The sequence below is a fragment of the Tachyglossus aculeatus genome, chromosome 5, assembly GCF_015852505.1.
Source record: "Tachyglossus aculeatus isolate mTacAcu1 chromosome 5, mTacAcu1.pri, whole genome shotgun sequence".
Taxonomy (NCBI): domain Eukaryota; kingdom Metazoa; phylum Chordata; class Mammalia; order Monotremata; family Tachyglossidae; genus Tachyglossus; species Tachyglossus aculeatus.
The window spans coordinates 17,605,615-17,630,148 of NC_052070.1; the positions used below are offsets into that span (position 1 = coordinate 17,605,615).

The window sequence follows — 24,534 nt, forward strand, 5'->3', positions numbered from 1 at the left end:
AGATGGAACGATGCTTTAGGAGAATGATTCCGACAGCCGAGTGAAGTACGGACTGGAGTGGGGAGAGACAGGAAATAGAGAGGTCAGAGAGGAGGGAGATGCACTCATTGAGGTAGGATATGATGGTGCTTGGACTCACATCATAACAGTTTGGATGGAGTCGAAAGACAGTCTCTTTTGTGGGCTCCTCCTCCCCCTCCCATCCCCTTACTGTAGGGGTTCCTCAAGGGTCAGTTCTTGGTCCCCTTCTGTTCTTGATCTACACTCACTCCCTTGGTGACCTCATTCGCTCCCACGGCTTCAACTATCATCTCTGCCCCTGCTCTCTCTTCCTCCCTCCAGGCTCGCATCTCTTCCTGCCTTCAGGACATCTCCATCTGGATGTCTGCCCGCCACCTAAAACTTAACATGTCCAAGACTGAACTCCTTGTCTTCCCTCCCAAACCCTGCCCTCTCCCTGACTTTCCCATCACTGTTGACGGCACTGCCATCCTTCCCATCTCACAAGTCCGCAAACTTTGTGTCATCCTCGACTCTGCTCTCTCGTTCACCCCTCACATCCAAGCCGTCACCAAAACCTGCTGGTCTCACCTCCGCAACATTGCCAAGATCCGCCCTTTCCTCTCCATGTAAACCACTACCCTGCTCGTTCAAGCTCTCATCCTCTCCCATCTGGATTACTGTATCAGCCTCCTCTCCGATCTCCCATCCTCCTGTCTCTCCCCACTTCAATCCATACTTCACGCCACTGCCCGGATTGTCTTTGTCCAGAAACACTCTGGGCATGTTACTCCCCTCCTCAAAAATCTCCAGTGGCTACCAATCAACCTACGCATCGGGCAGAAACTCCTCACCCTCGGCTTCAAGGCTCTCCATCACCTCACCCCCTCCTACCTCACCTCCCTTCTCTCCTTCTACAGCCCAGCCCACACCCTCCGCTCCTCTGCCGCTAATCTCTTCACCGTGCCTCGTTCTCGCCTGTCCCGCCATCAACCCCTGGCCCACGTCCTCACCCGGGCCTGAAATGCCCTCCCTCTGCCCATCCGCCAAGCTAGCTCTCTTCCTCCCTTCAAGGTCCTACTGAGAGCTCATCTCCTCCAGGAGGCCTTCCTAGACTGAGCCACTTCCTTCCTCTCCCCCTCGTCCCCCTCTCCATCCCCCCATCTTACCTCCTTCCCTTCCCCACAGCACCTGTATATATGTATATATGTTTGTACATATTTATTACTCTATTTATTTATTTATAAATAAATAATAAATAAGGACTTTCCAAGTGCTTAGTACGGTGCTCTGCACACAGTAAGCACTTAGTAAATACGATTGAATGAATGAATATGCAGGTTGAATGAAAAAGATGAGTTGAACATAATGCCTTGGTTACAGACTTGTAAGACAGGGAGAATGGTAGTGCTGTCTACAATGATGAGAAAACCTGGGCCAGGACAAGGTTTGAGCAGGAAGATGGATTTTATTTGGGACATGTTTCATTTGAGGTTTCTATAGGATATCCAAGAAGAAGTGTCCTAAAGGCAGGAGATAATGTGAAATTTCAGAGAAGGAGAGAGGTCAAGGCTGCAGAGGTAGACTTGGGAATCAGCTGTGTAGAGATGGTAGTTGAAGCCGTGGGAGCGAATGAGTTCACTATGCGATTCCTGTTTATACTTCCTGGAAATTACAGGAAGCCCTCAAGAGGGTGCCTGTTTTTTACCCCCTTTTCATGAATCAGTCTTTTGTTCTCACAGTAAATTCCAACTCTGCTTACTTTTTACTAAATGTGGGCACTCGTGTTATTTCTCTTCTCCGTGTTCCTGTCCCCACCCTGTAAAGTCTAGCTTGGGGTGGTATCTTACTGACACGTGACACATACGGTGAAGTGAAAAAAGTAAGATATTCATGCTCAAGGAGATTTCATATGTAGGATTTCTGGGAGGCAAAAATCCTCAGCAATGTTAATTATTAATGAGGACCTACATATATCAATAATTGAGTGGATGCAGTGAATATTAACAGATATTCTTCATTTATTGGATAAAGAACCAAAAAAATCATGAAAATTGGGCTGACTTCCAAATTGGAAGAATATTAACACAGATTCTTCATTTTTTTGGAAGGAGGACAAAAGGAAAGTCATGAAAATTGGGCTGCCTTCCAAATTGTAAGGGGGTAGTTGCCCTATAAGATGAAGTTATGAAGATATTCTTTTTTTGAAGAGACTATGCTCTTGATTCATGAATTTTCTATTTAATTACCTCTAACAATTTTTTTTTACAATTCCAGCGAGCAATTCACTTAAATTTTTTGCAGCAGTTTCCCCAAAGTCGGCAATTTTCATTTTGAGAAGTCATTGCACTGTGCATTCTAACTGGAGAAAGGACTCCAGGTGTAGAAAAGATCAACATTGTTGATGATGGAGTCATTTGCCAGGAATGACAGATGAGTCTCAGTTCTGAGACACAACGATAATAATAATAATTGTGGAATTTAAGTGCTTCCAATGTACCGAGTGGTGTTGTAAACTCTGGAATAGGTCAAATACAATCAGGTCTGGTTGTCTTCTGTTTTGCGGGGCATGTGCAACAGCTTAGTTCCACCTGGAACTCACAGTCTAAGGGAGAGCGAGAATGTTCATTCATTCATTCGGGTCATATTTCTTAGCGCATATTGTGTGCAGAGCACCATGCTAACCTCTTGGGAGAGTACAGTATAACTATTAATAGACACGTTACCTGTTCACAATGAGCTTACAGTCTAGAGACAGGCATTTACCCTCCAATTTACAGATGAGAAAACTGAGGCACAGAGAAGGTGAGTGATTTGCCCATGGTCACACAGCAGGCAAGTGGCAGAGCCAGGATTAGAACCCCGTGCTCTTTCCACTAGGCCATAGAATTTATAGTCCCGGTAGCTTGTATAGGGCCACACACACTCTCTCTTCCCAACCAGTTATGTATCCACTGGAGCAAAGATGTCAGTGAGCACGGATGAGGTTGGCATTGCAACATACTGCAAAGGGCCTGTGAAGTCTTTGACCCCATATTCCAAATCCAGGTTTCCTAATTTCCAGAGGGTAAATGGTACAGGTGCATCTTGATAAATTACACTTAGGTAAGCAGCAGGCCCAGTGGAAAGAGCACAGACCTGGGAGTCAGAAGATCATGGGTTCTGATCCCATCTCCACCACTTGTCTGCTGTGTGACCTTGGGCAAGTCATTTCACTTCTCTATCCCTGTTACCTCATCTCTAAAATGAGGATTGATGCTGTGAGCCCCATCTGGGGCAGGAACCGTGTCCAACCTGATAAACTTGTATCTACCTCTGCACTTATTACAGTGCCTGGCACATAGTAAGCACTTAACAAATGCCACAATCATAATTATTATCTTCATTATTCCTATTATTATTATTATTGCCCTTAGATGTCAGTAAGGCTTAGCCAACTTTAGAACTCAGTATGGCGGAAACTTGGATTAGCAGTGTTGGGTTTGGTCATTCAAATATTTTTCTTTTGCATTTTCATCGTCAAGATATGGCAACTGCTTGAAAAAAGTTAGGCATTTTTACTCCATTTCTAAAAGTAGGAGCTCTGTACATAAGGATGGGGCCTGTTTGCTTTTAACGAAAAGCCACTGAAATTTTGCCTTGTTACAAATTTTTATTCTGTTTTTCAAATATTCTCCAAAATATGCTGACATAATTGAATATGTTTCTTGGCTTTTTGGGTAGTCTTGGAATGATAAAAAATTGCTGGCTGTAAAATACACTGCTTGGAAGTGTACTATAATCATCTGTCAAATTATCATGAAATTCTAATATCCCCTTTCAAATACCACCAATGGAATAAAAATTAAATTGCTATATCATTATTATTCAGGCTTTTGCCAAGACATCTTAGAGTGAATCATGCATTTGGAACTTTTTTAATAGTTACCACTGCTGGCAAATTTGAGACAGTGTTGAAAGCGGACATTCTTTTTGCATTTTCTGCCCCTTGAAAAATTACATATAAATTTTGTGTAATTCAAAGTGATAAATTGTGAGCAGTGACAGAAGCCAGTTTTCTGCAGGTAAGGTGCAGGGAAGGGCCATGGCTCCAGAGCCAGGGACTCTGGGATAAAAAATTCAGTCATTTCCCATGATACAACCGGCTTATCTTTCTTAAATATTTGTTGTATTGCGGGGTACATTTTCTATATAGTAATAATTATGGTATTTGTTAAGTGCTTACTATGTTCCAAGCACTGTTCTAAGCACTGAGATAGATACAAGGTTACCAGGCTGTCCCATGTGGGGCTCCCAGTCTTAATCCCCATCTTACAGATGAGGTAATTAAGGCACAGAGAAGTTAAGCGACTTGCCCAAAGTCACACAACTGACAAGTGGCAGAGCCAGAATTAGAGCCCTTTACCTCTGACTCCCAAGCTTGTGCTCTTTCCACTAAGCCACGCTACTTTTCATTCATTCATTCAATCATATTTATTGAGTGCTTATTGTGTGCAGAGCACTGTACTAAGCGCTTGGGAAGTACAAGTTGGCAACATATAGAGACGGTCCCTACCCAACAGCGGGCTCACAGTCTAGAAGGGGGAGACAGACAACAAAACAAAACATATTAACAAAATAAAATAAATAGAAGAGTAATAGTAATACTTCCATAACTATGTGTGGTAAATAAGAGTCCATTCCCAAACTACTGGGAAAGCAATTTGAAATTACTTTGCATGCTAAGTATTATAAAGTATGTTAAGTATTATAAAGGGTAATATTCATCACTGAACTATTTTTTAACCTTGGCTAACTTCATTCATTCAGTCGTATTTATTGAGCGCTTACTGTATACAAAGCTCTATACTAAGCTGTCCAAAGCATAACATAACACCATTACCTAAATTTGGAGTTTAATATGAGTCTTTTCCAGAAGTAGAAAGAGTAGAAGCTCAACTGCTGACTGTGAAAGTGAGTGGTTTTTCAAGATAAGGGAAGAACTTATCTCATTTAAACAGCAGCTACCTCTTCTTTCTTCATAAATCATCGTATATCATCAATCATATTTGAGAGCTTACTATGTGCAGAGCACTGTACTAAGTGCTTGAGAGAGATCAATACAAGAGTGTTGTCAGACACATTCCCTGCCCACCACATTCTTACAGTTTAGAGGATAACCTTGTTGCAGGCTAATTCCCGAACACGGTTTTGCAGGCCTTGGAACTGCTCTCCAGTAGAGTCTTCTTCTGTCTTATCGATATGTTTATATTTATATATAACTTTTAAATCAATCAGTCTCTAGTATTTATTGAGTTCTTACTGTGTGCAGGGCACTGTACTAAGAGCGAAGGAGAGCACAATACAGGAGAATCAGGAATGATCCTTGCCCTCAAGAAGGTTTCTGCCTAGTCAGGGGGATGGGTATAAAATAAATTACCAATAGGGGGAAAAAGCAGATTAAAAAGATGGATATAGGGGTCAGGGGATGGGTGAGCAACAAAAGGGCATAAGGGGTACAAGACGTAAGTGCATTGGGTGATGCAAAAGAGGGTGAGCAGATGCAAGGTTAGCCAGGGCAGGCTTCTTGGAGGAAATACGACTTTAGTAGGGCTCTGAAGGTGGAAAAGTATAGCCATCTGTCAGCTGTGAAAGAGGAAGAAATTTCAGGCCGGATGGAGGATCTGGGTCATCAAGGAGAGAGACAAGATTGAAATACAGCAAATAAAAATGTTTTCATTAGAGGAGTGAACTGTGAGTCTGGGTTGTAGTGGGAGATGAGTGAGACTAAGTAGGAGGGGAGAGTGACTGAGTGCATTAAATCCAATAGTTAGAAATTTCTGTTTGATTCCGAGATCGATGAGAAACCATTGGAGGTTTTTCAGCAGTACAGCACAATGTTTTTGACAAATGATCTGAACAGTAGAGTGAAGTAGGAACTGTACTGAGGAGAGACTGGAGGTAGGAAGTTCAGCAAGGAGGCTGATACAGTAGTTAAGATGGGTTATGATGGTGGAAAAACTATAACCATTTCACTTATTTCAGCATCTAGAATAACGTATTGGATTGGGGAAGTTAGATGAGGTCTTCTGTAGATGATTCCTTTGAATGAGATGGTTTTAATCCCAGCCCTGTCACTTGCCTGCTGTATGATGTTGGGCAAGTCACTAAACTTCTCTTTACCCCAGCCTCCTCATCTGGAAAATGGGGGGTTCAGGACCTGCTCTTCCCTCACCCCCACTTAGACTGAGGACCCCATGTGGAACAGATACTGTGTCTGATCTGAATATGACATATAGTTCATTGCTCGTCTCCTGGTACGTGCTTAACAAATGCAATTATTATTATTCTACTCCTTGACAGTCTGACACAAGCTGCAGGCAGAGCTTTCTCCAAGACCCATTCAATTTTGATTGCTTAATTCTTGTCCAGACAGTGAGACACAAGGAGGGAATTACCTACTTTAAACACTCAGGCAAAATGGCAGTGCCTTTGTTGTTATATTTGTCTTGTTTTATGACGTCGAGTCGTTTCCAACCCACAGCGACACCACGGACACAGCTCTCCCAGAACACTCCTCTCTCCATCTGTAATCGTTCTGGTAGTGTATCCATAGAGATTTTCTTGGTAAAAATACAGAAATGTTTACCTTTGCTGCCTCCTGCGCAGTAAACTCGAGTCTCTGCGCTCGACTCTCTCCCATGACGGTGCTGCCCACCATGGGTAAGGTTTGACTTGTAGGAGATTGCCTTCCACTTGCTAGCACTGCCCAAGCTAGGAGTGGAGGCCTCTACTTGACTCTCCCTCCCATAGCCGAGACTGGTAGAGTATTGGAAACTCTCTGGGTCCAGCCCTGAGAGGGAGTGGTTATATTACAGTAATAATAATGATAGTAATAATAATAATAATGGTGGTTTTTGTTAAGCTGCTCCTCTGTCTCCTTCCTTTTAACTGTGGGACGTTCTCAAGGCCCAGTTCTGAGTCACCTTCCATTGGCCATCTACACCCACTCCCGTGGAGAACTCATTTGCTACCATGGCTTCATCTTCCATCTCTATGCATTTGGTTCTACAGCTCCAGCCCTGACCTCCCTCCACTGCAGTCTCACATTTCTTCCTGCCTTGAAGACATCTCTACTTTGATGTCCTGCTGACCCCTCACACTTAACATGTCCAAAACAGAAATCCTTATCTTCCCACCCAAACCCTGTCCTCCCCATGACTTTCCCATCCTCCCTGTCTTACAAGCCCATAACCCTGACATTATCCTCAGCTCGTGTCTCTCATTCAACTCACATTCAGTCTGTCATCTCAACCCATTAGCTCTACCTTCACAACTTCATTAAAATCCACCCTTTCCTCTCCATCCAAATTGCTACTACACTGATGCACTTATTGCATCCTGCCTTGCCTACTGCATCAGTCTCCTCTCTGACCTTCCTGCCTCCTTATGTCATTCATTCATTCAGCCATATTTATTGAGCACTTACTGTGTGCAAAGCACTATGCTAAGCATTTAGGAGAGTACGATATAACAACAAACAGACTCCCAAGTCTGGTCTATACTTCACTCTGCTGCCCAGATCATTTTTCAAAAAAATGTTCATTCCACATGCCCCAACTCATCAAGAAACTCCCGCGGTTACCAATTCACCTCTGCATTAATCAGAAATTGCTTGCTGTCAGCTTTAAAGCATTCAATCACATCGCCCCCTCCTATCTTCACCGATTTCTTACTTCAACCCAATGTGCACACTTTACTCCTCTAACATCAAAGTAATCACTATACCTCAGGCTCATCTATCTTGCCTCTGACCTCTTGGCAGTGCCCTCCCTCTATCCTGGATCCTCCCTTCTCCTGCATATATGACAGACCAAACACTCTCCCCACGTTCAAAGCCTTATTAAAATAGCATCTCCTCCAAGAAGCCCTCCCCGACTAATCAACCAATCATATTTATTGAACACTTACTGTGTGCAAAGTTGAATTAAGCACTTGGGTGAGTACGGAGTAACAGAGTTGGTAGACACATTTCCTGCCCACAAGCAGTTTTCAGTCTTAACCATCATTTCCCCTTGTCCCACTCCCTTCTGCATCACCTGTGCACTTGGATCCATATACTTTAACTCATGTTATTCACACCACCCTCAGCCCCACCACACTTAGGTACATATCTGTATTTTATTTTAATATTCTTTCTATCCTTCTTGACTGCAACCATCTTGTGTGCATGAATTGTGTCTCCCAACTCTTTTGTGTTGTACTCCTCCCAAGCGCTTAGCATAGTACCCCCCATTTTGCCGAGACAGGTGGACCCTGGGTGGTGGAGTGAGTGTGTGTATGTGTCACTCCCTTGCGCGTTGGTAAAACTAAGTAAAAAACTTTTCACAATAACCTTGGTGATCAGAGGTGTGGTTTGGACTCTACTACATGTCAGGAGGCTCCCCTGGACCAGGAAAGTCCTGGTTGGTACGAGGTGGGGGGACTTGCGACACCTGACATATAGTAAATGCTGAACAAAAACCATTATAATAATATCCTCCAAGTTTGTGTATCCTTGTAGCCTTGGGTCTGCCTGAATATATGTATAAGGAGTAATTGTGCATATGCAGGGCATAGAATCAGGATCCTTATCCCATGCTGACATAATATAATAAAGCTTTACTTTGAACTTGTTTCTCCCTATGCAGAGCCTCGGTCACAGCAATGCATCCCCTGCTAATTAATAATAATAATAATTATTATTATTATAATTACAGTATCTGTTAAGCATTTACTGTGTACCAGGCACTGTATTAAGCACTGGGGTGGATACAAGCAAATCACGTTGGACACAGTCCCTGTCCCACCTGGGGCTCACAGTCTTAATACTTATTTTACAGATGAGTTAACTAAGGCACAGAGAAGTGAAGCGACTTGCCCAAGGCCACAGAGCAGAGAAGTGGTGGAGCCCTGACTCCCAGGCCCGTGCTGTATCCACTAAACGATTTGGGAATTTCTGTTCCCACAAGTTCAGGCTGTCACAGAGCAGGTGGGAAGAATTCTCCTATGCTCCCTTCCCCATTCAGGGTACAATCCTGTGAAACGATTGACTGACTGACTTACTGAAACCAATTTGTTAAAAAATGAATATGATCTACAAGCTGTATTTTGGTTTAGAGAAAAACCCTTTCCCATCTGCATCCCTCCCCCCCCCCCCCCCCCCCCCCCCACACACACCACAAACTCTCAGTGTATTGGCTCCTGGGTCTTCTGGATGGAGGCATTTAATTTATTCATTGATCCTGCGGGAGTTAAGCCCAGGCCCAGGATGGTCTGTGTGGGTTCTGAGCCAGGGACAGGATCGGGGCAGCCGCAGTCAGAAACCAGTTAGCTTCCCGGACTGTGAGGATTCCAAGTCCCAGGATCCAAGGGGAACAGGAAACCCCTCCCAAAGTTCAAAGCCCTCGTCTAATGAAAGCTGTCTGTTCCCTTGTTGGTGCTTGCCTGAGCCCCTTTTGTGAACAGCTTGTGGTGGCTGGCTGGGCAGTTAATCAAGAGGAGAATTGTTAATAACACAGGAAGGAATGCAGAGGAGAACTCTAGGCAAGTATCTGGAAGGGGAGGGGAAAGCAATGACAGAGTGAAAGATGGAGAAAGAAGGATAGAGTCGATCAGTCAGTTGAATTTATTGAGTGCTTACTGTGTGCAGAGCTCTGTACTAAGCAATGGGGAGAGTATAATGTAGCAATATAACAGACACATTCCTTGCCCACAATGGGCTTTTAGTCCAGAGGATAGAGTATTTTAGAAAGGAAGGACACCTAGAAACCCTACACCACTCAGTTACGGAGCTATCTGTAATTTATTCTAATGTTTGTCTACCCTTGTAGTATGCGGGCAGGGATCATCCATACCAACTCTTTGATATTGTAGTCTCCCACACGCTTAGTACAAGCTCTGCACACAGGAAGCACTCAATAGATAGCATCGATTGGTTGATTGATGAAGGTGGACACCGGCTACTGGCAAATGGGCCAAAGCAGCTCTCTTGACGAAAGATTCTGGTGTGTGTTTGGGTTTTCACTGGGAATGGATGTGACAGCAGATCCCAAGTTTGCTTAGACTGGCACTTTGCCTCTAGTGAGTGATGCTTTGGCTTCTAGTCTTGTTAAAGGGTGGAGAACACTCTTGCTCTCCAGGCCTAGAGAGGCACCACCCAGATGAACATATTTTTTGCTTTAACCAAAGTCAGTTTCCATTTAGACTGTTGAGGAAATGATGGGAATTTTCTTCAGCTTGTTTTTATTGGTCACAGGGCAGTGTAATATTTTTTTCTTTGGTTTCCACTATCTGCTTATTGAACCCCACATGGGACAGGAACTGTGTCCAATCTGATTATCTTTTCGGCATTAGTACAGTGAAGGCACATAGTAAGCAATTAACAAATGCTATTAATATTATTATGATTATTAAGTCTCTTTGTGCCCCTGCCTACTACATAATCATAATAATTGTAGTATTTGTTAAGTTCTTACTATGTGCCTTTCACTGTACTATGTGCTGGGATGGATACAAGCCAGTCGGGTTGGACACAGTCCCTGTCTCACATGGGACTCACAGTCTCATATCCCCATTTTACAGATGAAGTAGCTGAAGTTTAGAGAAGTGAAGTGACTTGCCCAAGGCCTCACATAGCATGAGGCGCACTGAAATTCCAAGATTCAGTGATGGATGGTTCATCCCTAACCTTGCAGTTGGATGTCAAGGAGGGCAAGCATCACACTGTTTGTCCAAAAGGAGGAGGAGAATGATGATGGTGATGATGATGATAATGATGATGATGATGATTATTATTATAAAGATGGCATTTGTTAAGCGCTTACTTTGTGCCCAGCACTGTTCTAAGCGCAGGGTGGGGGGGATACAAGGTAATCAGGTTGTCCCACATGGGGCTCACAGTTTTAACCCCCATTTTACAATGAGGTAGCTGAGTCACAGGGAAGTTAAGTGACTTGCCCAAAGTCACACAGCTGACAAGTGGCGGAGCCGGGATTATAACCTATGACCTCTGATTCCTATGCCCATGCTCTTTCCACTGAACCACACTGCTTCCCAATGATGATATAATGCCATTCTTGTAAGCGGAGTGCTGAACTTAAATAGACCACTAGACAGCTTTCATGAATTCCTAAAGTAGGAGATGGAGGTAATGTGAATCTGGAACCCAATACCTCCCCACCATATCTACTGTGTTTCTGTAGTTACTCTAACAAACATATCTTCCTCTCTCCTGAGCAACTTCTTAGCTTCACAGACAACATTATTGGACAAGCAGGAGATCCTGTAGGATAATGTTTGTGCATTTAAAAATTCATCCCCTATCTTCTTGTGTTTGTTGTCCGATAAAACGTTGACAGTGGGCCGATTTATTTTTCCTGTAAAATAACATTTTTGAGACCATTAAATTTTAGCATAATGTATATACTTGGAAATCAGCAACAGAAATTGACGGTAAGTAAGCACTCGCTGTCGCTAATGTCATTTTATTCCCAATTTGCCTTATCATGGATTTCACCCTTCTTGTGTTGTCTGTGCCTTCTCTAGACTCGAGCTCTCTGGATTCTTACTGTTTTGCTGGGACAAGTAAAACGAAGCCCGGTATCACTAATGATGGGCGATATTGCATTTGTTTTTTCTGCCGATCATTTATTTACTGCCTAAAAATGTTCACTGGGTTTGTAAATCGAATTAGATGCACATGGGTTGTTTCTTGATGAAGGCAATAACTGTCAGGCAGAAGCCCAGCATTAGGTGCATATTGTAGGAGAGAATCAGATTGTTGATTCATTGGTCACTTGATTGGGTCACTGTAATGAGGGCAAAGTGGAACACAATGCCTTGCTACAAAAGGGATGCTGCCTGACCCCAAGGAGTGGGGATTGTATCTGTTTATTGTTATATTATACTCTCCCAAGCACTCTAGTGCTCTACATACAATAAGCGCTCAAAAAATACAGTTTAATGAGTGAATAAAGGAGTATGTAAGATAGGATTGGAATCACATAGAGTACTAGCAAGAGCATTTGGACAGTGGGAAACTACAGGAGTCTCAAGAAAGAAGGAAAGGTCAAGCACGGGGAATGTGTCTATGAACCCTGTTGTATTGTACTCTCCCAAGCACTTAGTACAATGCTCTGCACCCAATAAGTGCTTCAAGAACACGATTGATTGAGTGGGTGAGGAGAGGTGGAGGTTGGATAATAGAGTAGCTCTACTATCCACAGCACAGAAGATAAAAATAAAATAGTAGTATTAGTAATAATTATGGTATCCACTAAGCGCTATGTACCAGGCACTCTACTAAGCACTGGGGTGGATGCAAACAAATCGAGCTGGATACAGTCCCTGTCCCACATGGGGCTCACGATCTCAACCCCCATGTTACAGATGAGGTAACTGAGGCACAGAGAAGCAAAGTGACTTGCCCAAGCTCACAGAGCAGACAAGTGGTGGAGCCAGGATTAGAACCCATGATCTTCTGAGTCCCAGGACCTTGCTCTCTCCACTACTCCATGCTGCTTCTGTAACAGCAACATCATCGCTGGATTAGTCCAGAGGGCACCCCCAACCCAGCATTCTCTCTTTGACCGTGGTGCCAGGTATATTGGAGGAACCATGTTGGTGGCTGCCCGCCTTGATGCCCATCCTCATGATGGCAGTCAGTCAATTAATTATTTTTATTGAGCATTTACTGTGTGAAGAGCACTTTGGTTCCAAGATGCTGTTTCTGAATCCTGACACTCCAGAGCCACCATCTTGTAATAGCCTTGTGGGCAGGGAATGTGTCAACCAACTCTGTTGCTTTATACTCTTGTGAGTGCTTAGTGCAGTGTTCTGCACACAGTAAGTGCTCAATAAATGCCAAGCATGGGATTGGGAGTCAGAGGATCTGGGTTCTAATCCCAGCTCTACTAATACTTGTGGTGTAACCATGGGCAAATCACCTAACTTCTCTGTGCCTCAATTTCCTCAACTGTAAAACAGGGGTTAAATCATACTCCCTCCTACTTAGACTGTGAGCCCTGTGCAGGACAGGATCGGTGCCCAACCTGATTGATTTGTAACTACTCCAGAACTTAAAACAGTGTTTGACAGTAAGGGCTTAATAAATACCATTAAAAACCCTTCCTTTCAATCTTTGAACTAAGCACTTAGTAGAGTGCTTTGAACACAGTAAGCACTCAATAAATATGATTGATTGAATGAATGAATGAATGAATGGGCTGGAAGTCTAAAAGCCCATTGTTGGTTAGGGACCGTCTCTATATGTTGCCAACTTGTACTTCCCAAGCACTTAGTACAGTGCTTTGCACACAGTAAGTACTCAATAAATACGATTGAATGAATGAGTGATGGATTAAACAATATTAAATCTTGTGACCAGAAGAAGTTTGTAAGTAGGGAGATGCTGTAGTCTCCAAGCTCATTGTGGGCAGGGAATGGATCTGCTTTTTCTTGTATTGTACTCTCCCCAGGGCTTAGTACAGTGCTCTGCACATAGTAAGAGCTCAGTAAATACAGTTGAATGAATGAATGGATCGTCAGATCCTTCCCAGCCATTTAGTCCTAGACCTGGAAAGCTCTGTGGGATCCATCAGTCAGGAGCAGGGATATAAGCAGTAGGTCAGTCAATCATATTTATTGAGCACTTACTGTGTGCAGAGCACTGTACTAAGTCCTTGGCCAAGTACAAAAGAAAAATAAACAGACATATTCCCTGCCCACAACGAGCTTAAACTAGAGAAGGGGGAGACAGTATGTATATAGACATATACATATGTCTCTGTGTGTGCGTGTGTATGTGTGTGTGCATATGTATGTAAGTATAATTGTCAGTGGGGTTTTCTTCAAATACAAAGGAGAACTATATATAATAATAACAATAATAATAATAATGGTATTTGTTAAGCGCTTACTATTTACCAAGCACTGTTCTAAGCACTGGGGGGATACAAGGTATTCAAGTTGTCTCACGTGGGGCTCACAGTCTTAATCCCCATTTTATAGATGAGGTAACTGAGGCCCAGAAAAGTTAAGTGACTTGCCCAAAGTCACACAGCTGACAAATGGCAGAGGTGGGATTAGAACCTGTGACCTCTGAACCAAGCCCGTGCTCTTTTCACTGAGCCACACTGCTTCTCTGAGCATATATATAGTTTAAGCGCTTAGTACAGTGCTCTGCACACAGTAAGCACTCAATAAATACGATTGATGATTTATATAGTTGAAGTTCATCTAGTTATATAATGAAGTTCACCAATTCATGCATGAAAAGGCCAAATGAAGTCGACAGTATCAACCACATTGGGCACACCAAAAATTTGATCCTTGTTGTATTGTTGTAACTTAATGTTTGTAGTGCCTAGTGCTTTTTTCTCTTTCCATCCTCCCCCTCTCTTTCCATATGAAGATATTTGCTCAAAGGGAGCTACTCCCTTCTTGATGGCAGAGCTGCAAAAGATTAATACTTAAATACTCATTGTTTTCCCAAATAATAATCGTCATCATCTGTGAAAGTTGCATGACCGAGGTCCGAGGATGAGTGGTCTGGAATTTATTCTTGCCATAAGAGGTCTTCCACATGCTCCAAAGGCTCAAAATCCCTTACCCTTGATTGGAGGGCCTTTGAAAGAAAATATTGAACTAAGTCTTAGGGAATATTGCAAATACGAGACTTGTCTCTCCAGGCCTTATTGACTAAGGCAAGAGTGCTGATTCTATTTATCTGAAAAGGAATCATTCTTTAGAGAATGTGCCCAACACGTCTCTTCTTCCTGCTGGGCTCACTTTGCAGCTTCTCCAACTCTCTGAGTCAGCTTCTTGCCACACATTTGCAACTGGGTCTGTCAGTCAATCAATCAATCAGTCGTATTTATTGAGCACTTACTGTGTGCAGAGCACTGTACTAAGTGCTTGGGAAGTACAAGTTGGCAACATATAGAGACAGTCCCTACCCAACAGTGGGCTCACAGTCTAGAAGGGGGAGACAGAGAACAAAACCAAACATATTAACAACATAAAATAAATAGAATAGATATGTACAAGTAAAATAAATAAATAGAGTAATAAATATGTACAAACATATATACATATATACAGGTGCTGTGGGGAAGGTAAGATGGGGGGATGGAGAGGGGGACGAGGGGGAAAGGAAGGAAGTGGCTCAGTCTAGGAAGGCCTCCTGGAGGAGATGAGCTCTCAGTAGGGCCTTGAAGGGAGGAAGAGAGCTAGCTTGGTGGATGGGCAGAGGGAGGGCATTCCAGGCCAGGGGGGATGATGTGGGCCGGGGGTCGACGGTGGGACAGGCGAGAACAGGGCACGGTGAGGAGATTAGCGGCAGAGGAGCGGAGGGTGTGGGCTGGGCTGGAGGAGAGAAGGGAGGTGAGGTAGGAGGGGGCGAGGTGATGAAGAGCCTTGAAGCCGAGGGTAAGGAGTTTCTGCCTGATGCACAGATTGATTGGTAGCCACTGGAGATTTTTGAGGAGGGGAGTAATATGCCCAGAACGTTTCTGGACAAAGACAATCCGGGCAGCAGCATGAAGTATGGGATTGAAGTGGGGAGAGACACGAGGATAGGAGAGAGAGGAGGCTGATGCAGTAGTCCATAGGATGAGAGCTTGAACGAGCAGGGTAGTGGTATGGATGGAGAGGAAAGGGCGGATCTTGGCAATGTTGCGGAGCTGTGACCGGCAGGTTTTGGTGACGGCTTGGATGTGAAGGGTGAAAGAGAGAGTGGAGTCGAGGATGACACCAAGTTTGCGGGCTTGTGAGACGGGAAGGATGGTAGTGCCTTCAACAGTGATGGGAAAGTCAGGGAAAGGGCAGGGTTTGGGAGGGAAGACAAGGAGTTCAGTCTTGGACATGTTGAGTTTTAGGTGGCGGGCAGACATCCAGATGGAGATGTCCTGAAGGCAGGAGGAGATGCGAGCCTGGAGGGAAGGGGAGAGAGCAGGGGCAGAGATGTAGATTTGGGTGTCATCAGCGTAGAGATGATAGTTGAAGCCGTGGGAGTGAATGAGGTCACCAAGGGAGTGAATGTAGATCGAGAACAGAAGGGGACCAAGAACTGAACCTTGGGGAACCCCCACAGTAAGGGGATGGGAGGGGGAGGAGGAGCCTGCAAAAGAGACTGAGAATGAACAACCGGAGAGATAAGAGGAGAACCAGGAGAGGACGGAGTCGGTGAAGCCAAGGTAGGATAGCGTGTTGAGGAGAAGGGGGTGGTCCTCAGTGTCGAAGGCAGCTGAGACGTCGAGGAGGATTAGGATAGAGTATGAGCCGTTGCATTTGGCAAGCAGGAGGTCATTGGTGACCTTTGAGAGGGCAGTTTCCGTGGAATGTAGGGGACGGAAGCCAGACTGGAGGGGGTCGAGGAGAGAGTTAGTGTTGAGGAATTCGAGGCAGCACGTGTAGACAACTCGTTCAAGGGGTTTGGAAAGGAATGGTAGGAGGGATATGGGGTGATAACTAGAAGCTGAGGTGGGGTCAAGAGAGGGCTTTTTTTAGGATGGGAGAGACATGGGCGTGTTTGAAGGCAGAGGGGAAGTGGAGAGTGAGCAGTTGAAGATGGAAGTTAAGGAGGGGAGAAGGGATGGAGCAGGAGATTTCATGAGATGAGAGGGAATGGGGTCAGAAGCACAGGTGGCCGGCGTAGCACTTGAGAGGAGGGAGGAGAGCTCCTCTGAGGATACTGCTGGGAAGGATGGGAGAGTAGCAGAGGGTGTTGAGAGCCAGGGGGTTGGAGAAGGAGGGGGAGTGACTTTGGGGAGGTCAGACCTGATGGATTGAATTTTGTTAATGAAGTAGGAGGCCAGATCATTGGGGGTGAGGGAAGGAGGAGGGGGAGGAACCGGGGGCCTGAGAAGGGAGTTGAATGTACGGAAGAGCTGACGGGGATGATGGGCATGGATGTCAATAAGTGAGGAGAAATAGTTTTGTCTGGCAGAGCAGAGGGCTGAGTTAAGGCAGGAAAGGATAAACTTGAAGTGAATTGGCATGGTGTTTAGACTTTCGCCAGAGCGTTCGGCAGCTCGAGCATAAGAGCGAAAGAGGCGGACAGTGGCAGTGATCCAGGGCTGTGGGTTAGTGGTACGAGAGCGGCGAAGGGAAAGGGGAGCGAGTGAGTCTAGCTGAGTAGAAAGGGTACAGTTGAGAGCAGTAATCTGATTATCAAGACTGGGTAGAGAGGAGAGGGAGGCGAGGTGGGGTGTGAGGCGCTCAAAAGATGGATGGGGTCAAGAGAATGGAGATCTCTGTGAGGCAGTAATATAGATTTACAGGGGAAAGGAGTGTTAGTGAGGAGGCAGGTGAGAAGATTATGATCAGAGAGATGGATCTTAGAGTTGGTGGGGGTGGACACAGTGCAGCGATAGGAGATGATGAGGTCGAGGGTGTGACCAAGTTGGTGAGTGGGCGAGGTGGGGTGGAGCAAGAGGTTGGCAGCGTCAAGGAGAGATAGAAGGCGGGCGGCAGTGGAGTCGTCAGGGATATCCATGTGGATGTTGAAGTCTCCGAGGATCAGAGTGGGCATGGAAAAGGAGAGAAGGAAGGTGAGGAAGGGGTCAAAATCGTTAAAGAAGTTGGAGGTGGGGCCGGGGGGGGTGGGGGCGGTAGATGACGGCTACAAGAATCTGGAGGAGGTGGTAGAGGCGAATAATGTGGGCTTCAAAGGAAGGGAAAGAAAGGGAAGGGGGAGGAGGGATAGTGCGAAAGCGACATTCGGGAGCGAGAAGGAAACCGACACCTCCTCCTTTTCCGGTGAGTCTGGGGGAGTGGGAGAAGAAGAGGCCTCCACTGGAGAGAGCAGCAGAAGAGACCGTGTCATCCGGAGACAACCATGTTTCAGTTAGGGCGAGGAGGAGGAGAGAGCTGGAAAGGAATAGGTCCAGGATGAAAGGGATCTTACTTAAAACGGAGCAGGGGTTCCAGAGGCCACACTTGACAGCATCTGTCGAGGGAGGGGATGGAGGGGGAAGGGTGCGAGGGGTGGGGAGGGTTTGGATTGGGATGAGTTGGCAGGGGCCTAGGCGGGGAGAGTGGGAAGAGGGGCTGCGATGGGAAAGGAGAACTGGGATGGGGTGGGGGCGGGGAGAAAGGGAGGGAGGGGGCCGGGAGGGAGGAGTGAAGGACTGGCGCTGGTACAGAGGGATCCTTGGTAGGGAGTGAGGGGGAGTGGTCTTGGTGGGGGAGAGGGAGGGAAAAGGCTGGGTGGAAGAGGGGAAGGGGAACGTGAGGAATGGGAATGGCAGTTGGGAGAAAGGGAATTGAAAGTTCATGGTGAGGTCAGCAGGGCAAGTGACAGTACAGCGGGAGGTTAACAATTGAGATGCAGAAGCGATAAAACAGTAGCAATGATATAAATAGGCGATGGCATCACAGGGGTCTGTCTGAACTAGAACTGGCGCCCAAAGAACCATGAGCTTTTAGACGCTTATGCCTCCTCCTCCAGTAGAGAAGCAAGATGAAATCATCATTCCGACTTCCCTTGCGGACATTTGCATATACATCTCCTTCAGCAGGAGATCATGAGTTGCACTTTGAAATATTAGATGCAACTAAAGGGACCCAGTAGAGTGACAGAGCCATGGTTGGACTTGAAATTAAAGACAGTTCTGTTTGATTAAACACATCCCTATTTTTCTAGGCAGTGTAAACAAACAGCCCTAGTATAGGGTGCCCAAGGGGCACACTTAATGAACTTAATTCATGGCTCAGTGGAAAGAGCCCAGGCTTGGGACTAGAGGTCATGGGTTCTAATCCCGGCTCTGTCACTTGTCAGCTTTGTGACTTTGGGCAAGTCACTTAACTTCTCTGTGCCTCAGTTACCTCATCTGTAAAATGGGGGTTAAGACTGTGAGCCCCACATGGGACAACCAGGTAACCTTGTATCTATCTCAGTGCTTAGAACAGTGCGTGGCACATAGTAAGCACTTAACAAATACCATTATTATTATTATATAGAAAATGTTCCCCACAATACAACAAATATTCAAGAAACATAAGCTGGTTGTATCATGGGAAATGATTGAATGAATGAAAGAGTGACATGGACTGTGACCAACCTAATTAACTTGTATCTATCCCAAGGCTTAGTTCAGCTCCTGGCATAGAAAGCACTTAGGACATACTGTTACAAATGAACAAACAATTTATCGTTATCATATGCATAGAGCACTTCCTATGTGTCGAGGACTATTCTAACCAGAGAGATCTTTCATCTGGGAGGAAAAGACTAGATTCTTCCTCTTACACTGTGAGCTCACTGTGGTCGGGGAAGAAATATGTAATAATAATTGTGGCATTTATTAAGCGCCTACCATATGCCAGGCACTGCTGTAAGCACTGGGCTAGATTCAAGGAAATTGGGTTGGACACAGTCCCTGTCCCACATAGGGCTCATAGTCTTAATCCCCATGTTACAGACTAGGGAACAGAGGCACAGAGAAGTAAAGTGACTTGCCCAGGGTCACACAGCAGACAAGTGGCAGAGCCAGGATTAGAACCCAGGTCCTTCTGACTCCCAGGCCTGGGATCTCTCCACTAGGCCATGCTGCTTCTCATTACTCTCCCAAGCACCTAGTACAATGCCCTGCACACAGTAAGTGCTCAAAAAATATAATTGACAGACTGATTGATTGATTCCCCCTTTAAACCAGCCTACTGGGATTCTTTGACACCACTGTGATTTCAGGAACCTCTTCTGAGAACTTTTCACTCATGCTAATAGAGACTGAAAGCAATTCTGCTCCTGTTGATCTGTGGGTAGGGAACATGTCAACCAAATATGTTATTTTGTACTCTTCCAACTCCTTAGTATGGTCCTCTGCGCAAACATATTGAGAAGCAATATGGCCTAGTGGACAGAGCACAGGCCTGGGAGTCAGAGGTCCTGGTTTCTAATGCTAGTTCCGACACTTGTCTGCTTGTGTGACCTTGGGCAAGTCACTTAACATATCTGTGGTTCAGTTATCTGATCAATGGGGATTAAGACTGTGAACCCTATGTGGGACAGGGACTCTGTCCAGTTACCTTGTATCTTCCCCAGCATGTAGTACAGTGCCTGGCACGTAGTAAGTATTTAACAAATGCCACTAATATAATTTTTTTAATGTGATTTATTAACTGATTTATTTCCTAATTTATTTCTTTTTATCAATGTCCATCTCCCTCTCTAGACTGTAAACTCATTTGGTCAGGGAACTTGTCTACCAACTCTGTTATATATAAGCCCCGTGTGGAAGGGATTGTCTCTATTGCTGGATTGTACTTTCAAAGCGCATAGTACAGTGCTCTGCACACAATAAGCGCTCAATAAATGCGATTGAATGAATGAATATTGCACTCTTCCAAGTGCTTAGTACAGTGATGATGATGATGATGGCATTTGTTAAGTGCTTGCTACATGCCAACATGCCAAGCACTGTTCTAAGCACTGGGGTAGATACAAGGTTATCAGGTTGTCTCATGTGAGGCTCACAGTCTCAGTCCCCATTTTAGCACAGTAAGCACTCGGTAAATCTGACAGATTGACTGACTGATTGGCTTGGCCTTGTAAATGATGGCATATTTTTTCCAAGAGGGGGGAGACTCTTTTGCCATTCAATCACCCACTATGCCTGAACTCCCTACCCTCTTGCCCTCCTCACAGGACTACAATTCCTGAACAGATCATTAGCTGAAGAGAGAGCCGGGGGTCCTAATAACAGTATCATTATTGCTACATGCTCTATTGCTGCGCGACATTTGGTCCTTGGCATTTTCGTCCATGGTATTCTCGCTTCACTTTGTTGACAGGTTATGCTGCTGTCTGACTAATAACTCAATTTGGAAAGCCTATCACCTCCCCCATTTTCTACATAATAGTATTCTGAGTCTTCCACTTATTCTCCTTTTGTAATTCTGTTTCCTCCTCTTCAAAGGTGGAAGGAGGTTATTCAAGAATTTGTGGAGGATGAGCATGAAGCAACTTTCCTATAATGTGGGTTCACCCTCCCCTTCTCCCTTTCCATATTAATGCCAGTTAAGAAAGTTAGTGGGAAGAAAAATCGCACTGTGCTTTGAGCTGGTTTTCACTTCATAGGTTTGTCTTCAGCTGCCTCCATGTATCAGTTTGGTTATTAAAATAAGGGTCTTGGAGTCCAGGATCTAAAGTCCAAAGCTTAAAAGGAAGTGCCTCCTTTCATTGTGCTTAGCAAGGTTTTCAGCAAGATTGTTAGAGTTTATTGCATATAGCAAGGTTATTAGAGAAGCAAGGCCCCCCAGTAGATAGAGCAAGGGCCTAGGAGTCAGAAGGACCTGGGTTCTAATCTTGGCCCTGCCAGTTATCTGCTGCATAACTCTGTGCCTCAGGTTCCTCATCTGTAAAATGGGGATTAAGACTGAGTGCCCCACATAGGACAGGGATTATGTCCAACGTGATTAGCTTGTATCTTACCCTAGTGCTTAATTCAGTGCCTGGCACATAGTAAGTACTTAACCATTAAAAAAAAAAAGCAAAAAAGTCAAGATGCTAGAAGGAAATAGGTGATATTGTCCTCCTTGACACCTGGCTTAATGTTTTAGATGTACCATATAAAAACTAGATTTCCTCCTCTCTACCACTAATGTTCCCTCTAGTAACCCATTAGGGATCACACATGCCTACATCTTGAGCTGACTCTCCTTCGCCAGTGGTGACATATTCCCTGTGTTTATTTCCTGCTTGTAAAGCATTAACTACAGAGGGATGTTAAAACTCGCCCATGCCATTTCCTCTTCCTCCATACCCTTCTGCACTGCTCTTGCACTTGGATTTGCACCATTTAGTCACCCTCCCTTAGCCCCATAGCACTTACATACATTTCTGTAATTTATTGATTTATGTTAATGTCTGTCTCCCCCTCTAGTCTATAAACTCGTTATGGGTAGGGAAGGTGTCTTCCAGCTCCATTATATTGTGCTCTCCCAAGGGCTTTGGACAGTGCTCTGCACACAGTAGGTGCTCCATAATTACGATGGATGGATTGATTGATTGATTGATTGGTTGACTGAGGAGTTGCAGTTTGATGCTGCCATGACTAGTGAAGCTATGGCCTGGAATGGGCTGCTACATTTTATCACCGAGTCAAAGAATGATGGGCTCCCAGTTCTTGCATCCTGATAGTCATATACTTGTGACATTTCACTCAAGGGAGAATAAGGGGCCAGTGAACTGACTCAGTAATTGTTTAATGTTCTTAATCGTATCACGTCACAGGATTCTGCAGGTCTCTTTTTTATGATCATGAAGAGGTCCAAGGAGTGGATGCTATGTTGCATTGTTGCAAGTAGATTGTTTTCCTCTCATCTATTTTAATCAAACCTGGCACGTCCATGATACCATTCAGTTGGTGAGGTGGAAAGCAATGTTAGTGATCACGAGCTGATTTTTGGCATTGTTTTTCAGAGAGAATAGCTCATCGGTATTTGACTTCACAATGGTGTTTTTCCACATTTTAATATTGATGCATGAAAATTTCTCCATACTTCAGTACTAGGTTGATTGGTGTTTTAGAAACTTAGGTCAGTGGCCATAATTCTCATGCTAAATAGTTAGGGTACATCTATTTTTTAAGCTAACATGGTGGGTATTTTGTAATGAGGTGATATGGTGGTGTATTCATCAATTAGTCTCGCCTATTAGATTGTGAGGTCAGCCCCACAGCACTTAAGTAAATATCCTTATGCTCTATTATTTACCCTGTCTATAATTTTTTTTAAATGTCTGTCTCCCACCATAGAGTGTAAACTCTCTGTGGGGAGAGATTATACCTACCAACTCTATTTATATTGTTCTTCCCCAAACACTTAGTACAGTGCTCTGCAAACAGTAAAACACAATAAATCCCGTTGATGGATTAATCGATCGAGTAATTGATTCATGGGCAAGGATTACATCATCTCCATCTTCTGCTCAGCATCCAATATATGCTCAGTAGCTCACTGAATTGTGATATCTTGCATTCAAATGCATTCGAGTTATGCTCATACTGATGTAAAATTGCTTTTCGATAAGGTATATGTTTAAATCTAATCACCAGTCAATAAATATCTCAACTCTGTGTATTGAAGACATGTATGTATAGGCATACATGCATAACTATACTTTTTCATCTTCATTTCCTAAGGAAATTGGCCAAGAAGAGAAAGGAAACAATGAGCAACACCCGGCAGGAGATGACGGTGATGGTGAATTCGATGGATAAAAGCTACGCCGAGCAAGGCACCAACTGTGATGAGGCGTTCTCTTTCATGGATACCCACAATCTGAATGGGAGATGTATGTTCGGAAAATCTTTCGACTTTCAGTCTTTTTCTGTCTTGTTCGATGGCGAGGTTTTCTTAGTCACAGGCAAGGATGTAGAAGAACTGTCAGGCCCCACACGTTTTATTCGATGTCCAGTTCCTAGGTTGTATCTTCTTCTGCACTGTACTCAAGTGCCTAGTTGGAATGAGACAGGCCGTTGTCATGATAATAACAATAACTGTGGTATTTGTTAAGCACATATTATATGCCAGGCACCGTACTAAGTGATGGAGTGGGTCCAAGCAAATCAGGTTGGACACAGTCCCTGTCCCATGTGGGGCTCACAGTCTCAATCCTCATTTTACAGACAAGGTAACTGAGGCACGGGGAAGTAAAGTGATTTGCCCAAAGTCATACAGCAGACAAGTGATGGATCTGGGATTAAAACCCATGACCTTCTGAATCCCAGGTCTGTGACTATCCACTGCGCCAGAAGATCGGCTAGCCTTCTCAAAAAACTGGCAGCAAGGGGAACTGAAGTTTTCTGTCCTTGCTAATTATAATTGTGGTATTTATTAAGGGCTTACTACGAGTTAACCACTATACTAAGCTCTGGGGTAGATCCAAAGTAATCAGGTCTCACGTGGGGCTCACAGTCTAAGTAGGACAGAGAACAGGTATTGAATCCTCATTTTGCAGATGAGGGAACTGAGGCATAGAGAAGTTAAGTGACTTTCCCAAGGTCATGTAGCTGGTAAGTGGCAGAACCAGGATTAGAACCCAGTTCCGCTGACTCTGAGGTCCATGCTCTTTCCACTAGGCATTGTGAGCCGTAAAGAGAAGCAGTTGTGGCCTAGTGGAAGGAGCATAAGCCTGGGAGTCAGAGAGCCTGGGTTCTAATTCTGGCCGTGCCAATTTGCCTGCTGTGTGACCTTGGGCAAGTCACTTAACTTCTCAATGTTTCAGTGGCCTCAAATGTAAAATGGGGATTGAATTCCTGGTCTCCCTCCTAATTGGACTGTGAGCCCCTTGTGGGTTAGGGACTGTGTCCCACCAGTTTGATTTGTATCTGCCCAGTGCTTAGAACAGTGCTTGACAAATAGTAAGCACTTAACAAATACCATTTTTTAAAAAAAGCTGGGATCTTGTATCCAATAGAAACATTGCTTATTAACACTTTGTGTTCAGGGGCTCTTCATGTTCCAGAAGGTCCAAGGTATACTGTGGTGGAAACATGTCAGATTGGAGGA

The 24,534-nt window shown here is 44.5% G+C and overlaps 1 protein-coding gene across 10 annotated transcripts in view; it reads left to right on the forward strand.

The window, feature by feature from the left end:
* The window catches only part of PTPRM (protein tyrosine phosphatase receptor type M), an 892,842-nt gene that overhangs the window by 691,195 nt on the left and 177,113 nt on the right, over positions 1–24,534 (forward strand). For all 10 annotated transcript variants that reach the window (XM_038746194.1, XM_038746195.1, XM_038746197.1 and 7 more), the window contains one exon: positions 23,166–23,317. In XM_038746194.1, the coding sequence (XP_038602122.1) occupies positions 23,166–23,317 (152 nt within the window). The remainder of the gene's footprint in view (positions 1–23,165; positions 23,318–24,534) is intronic.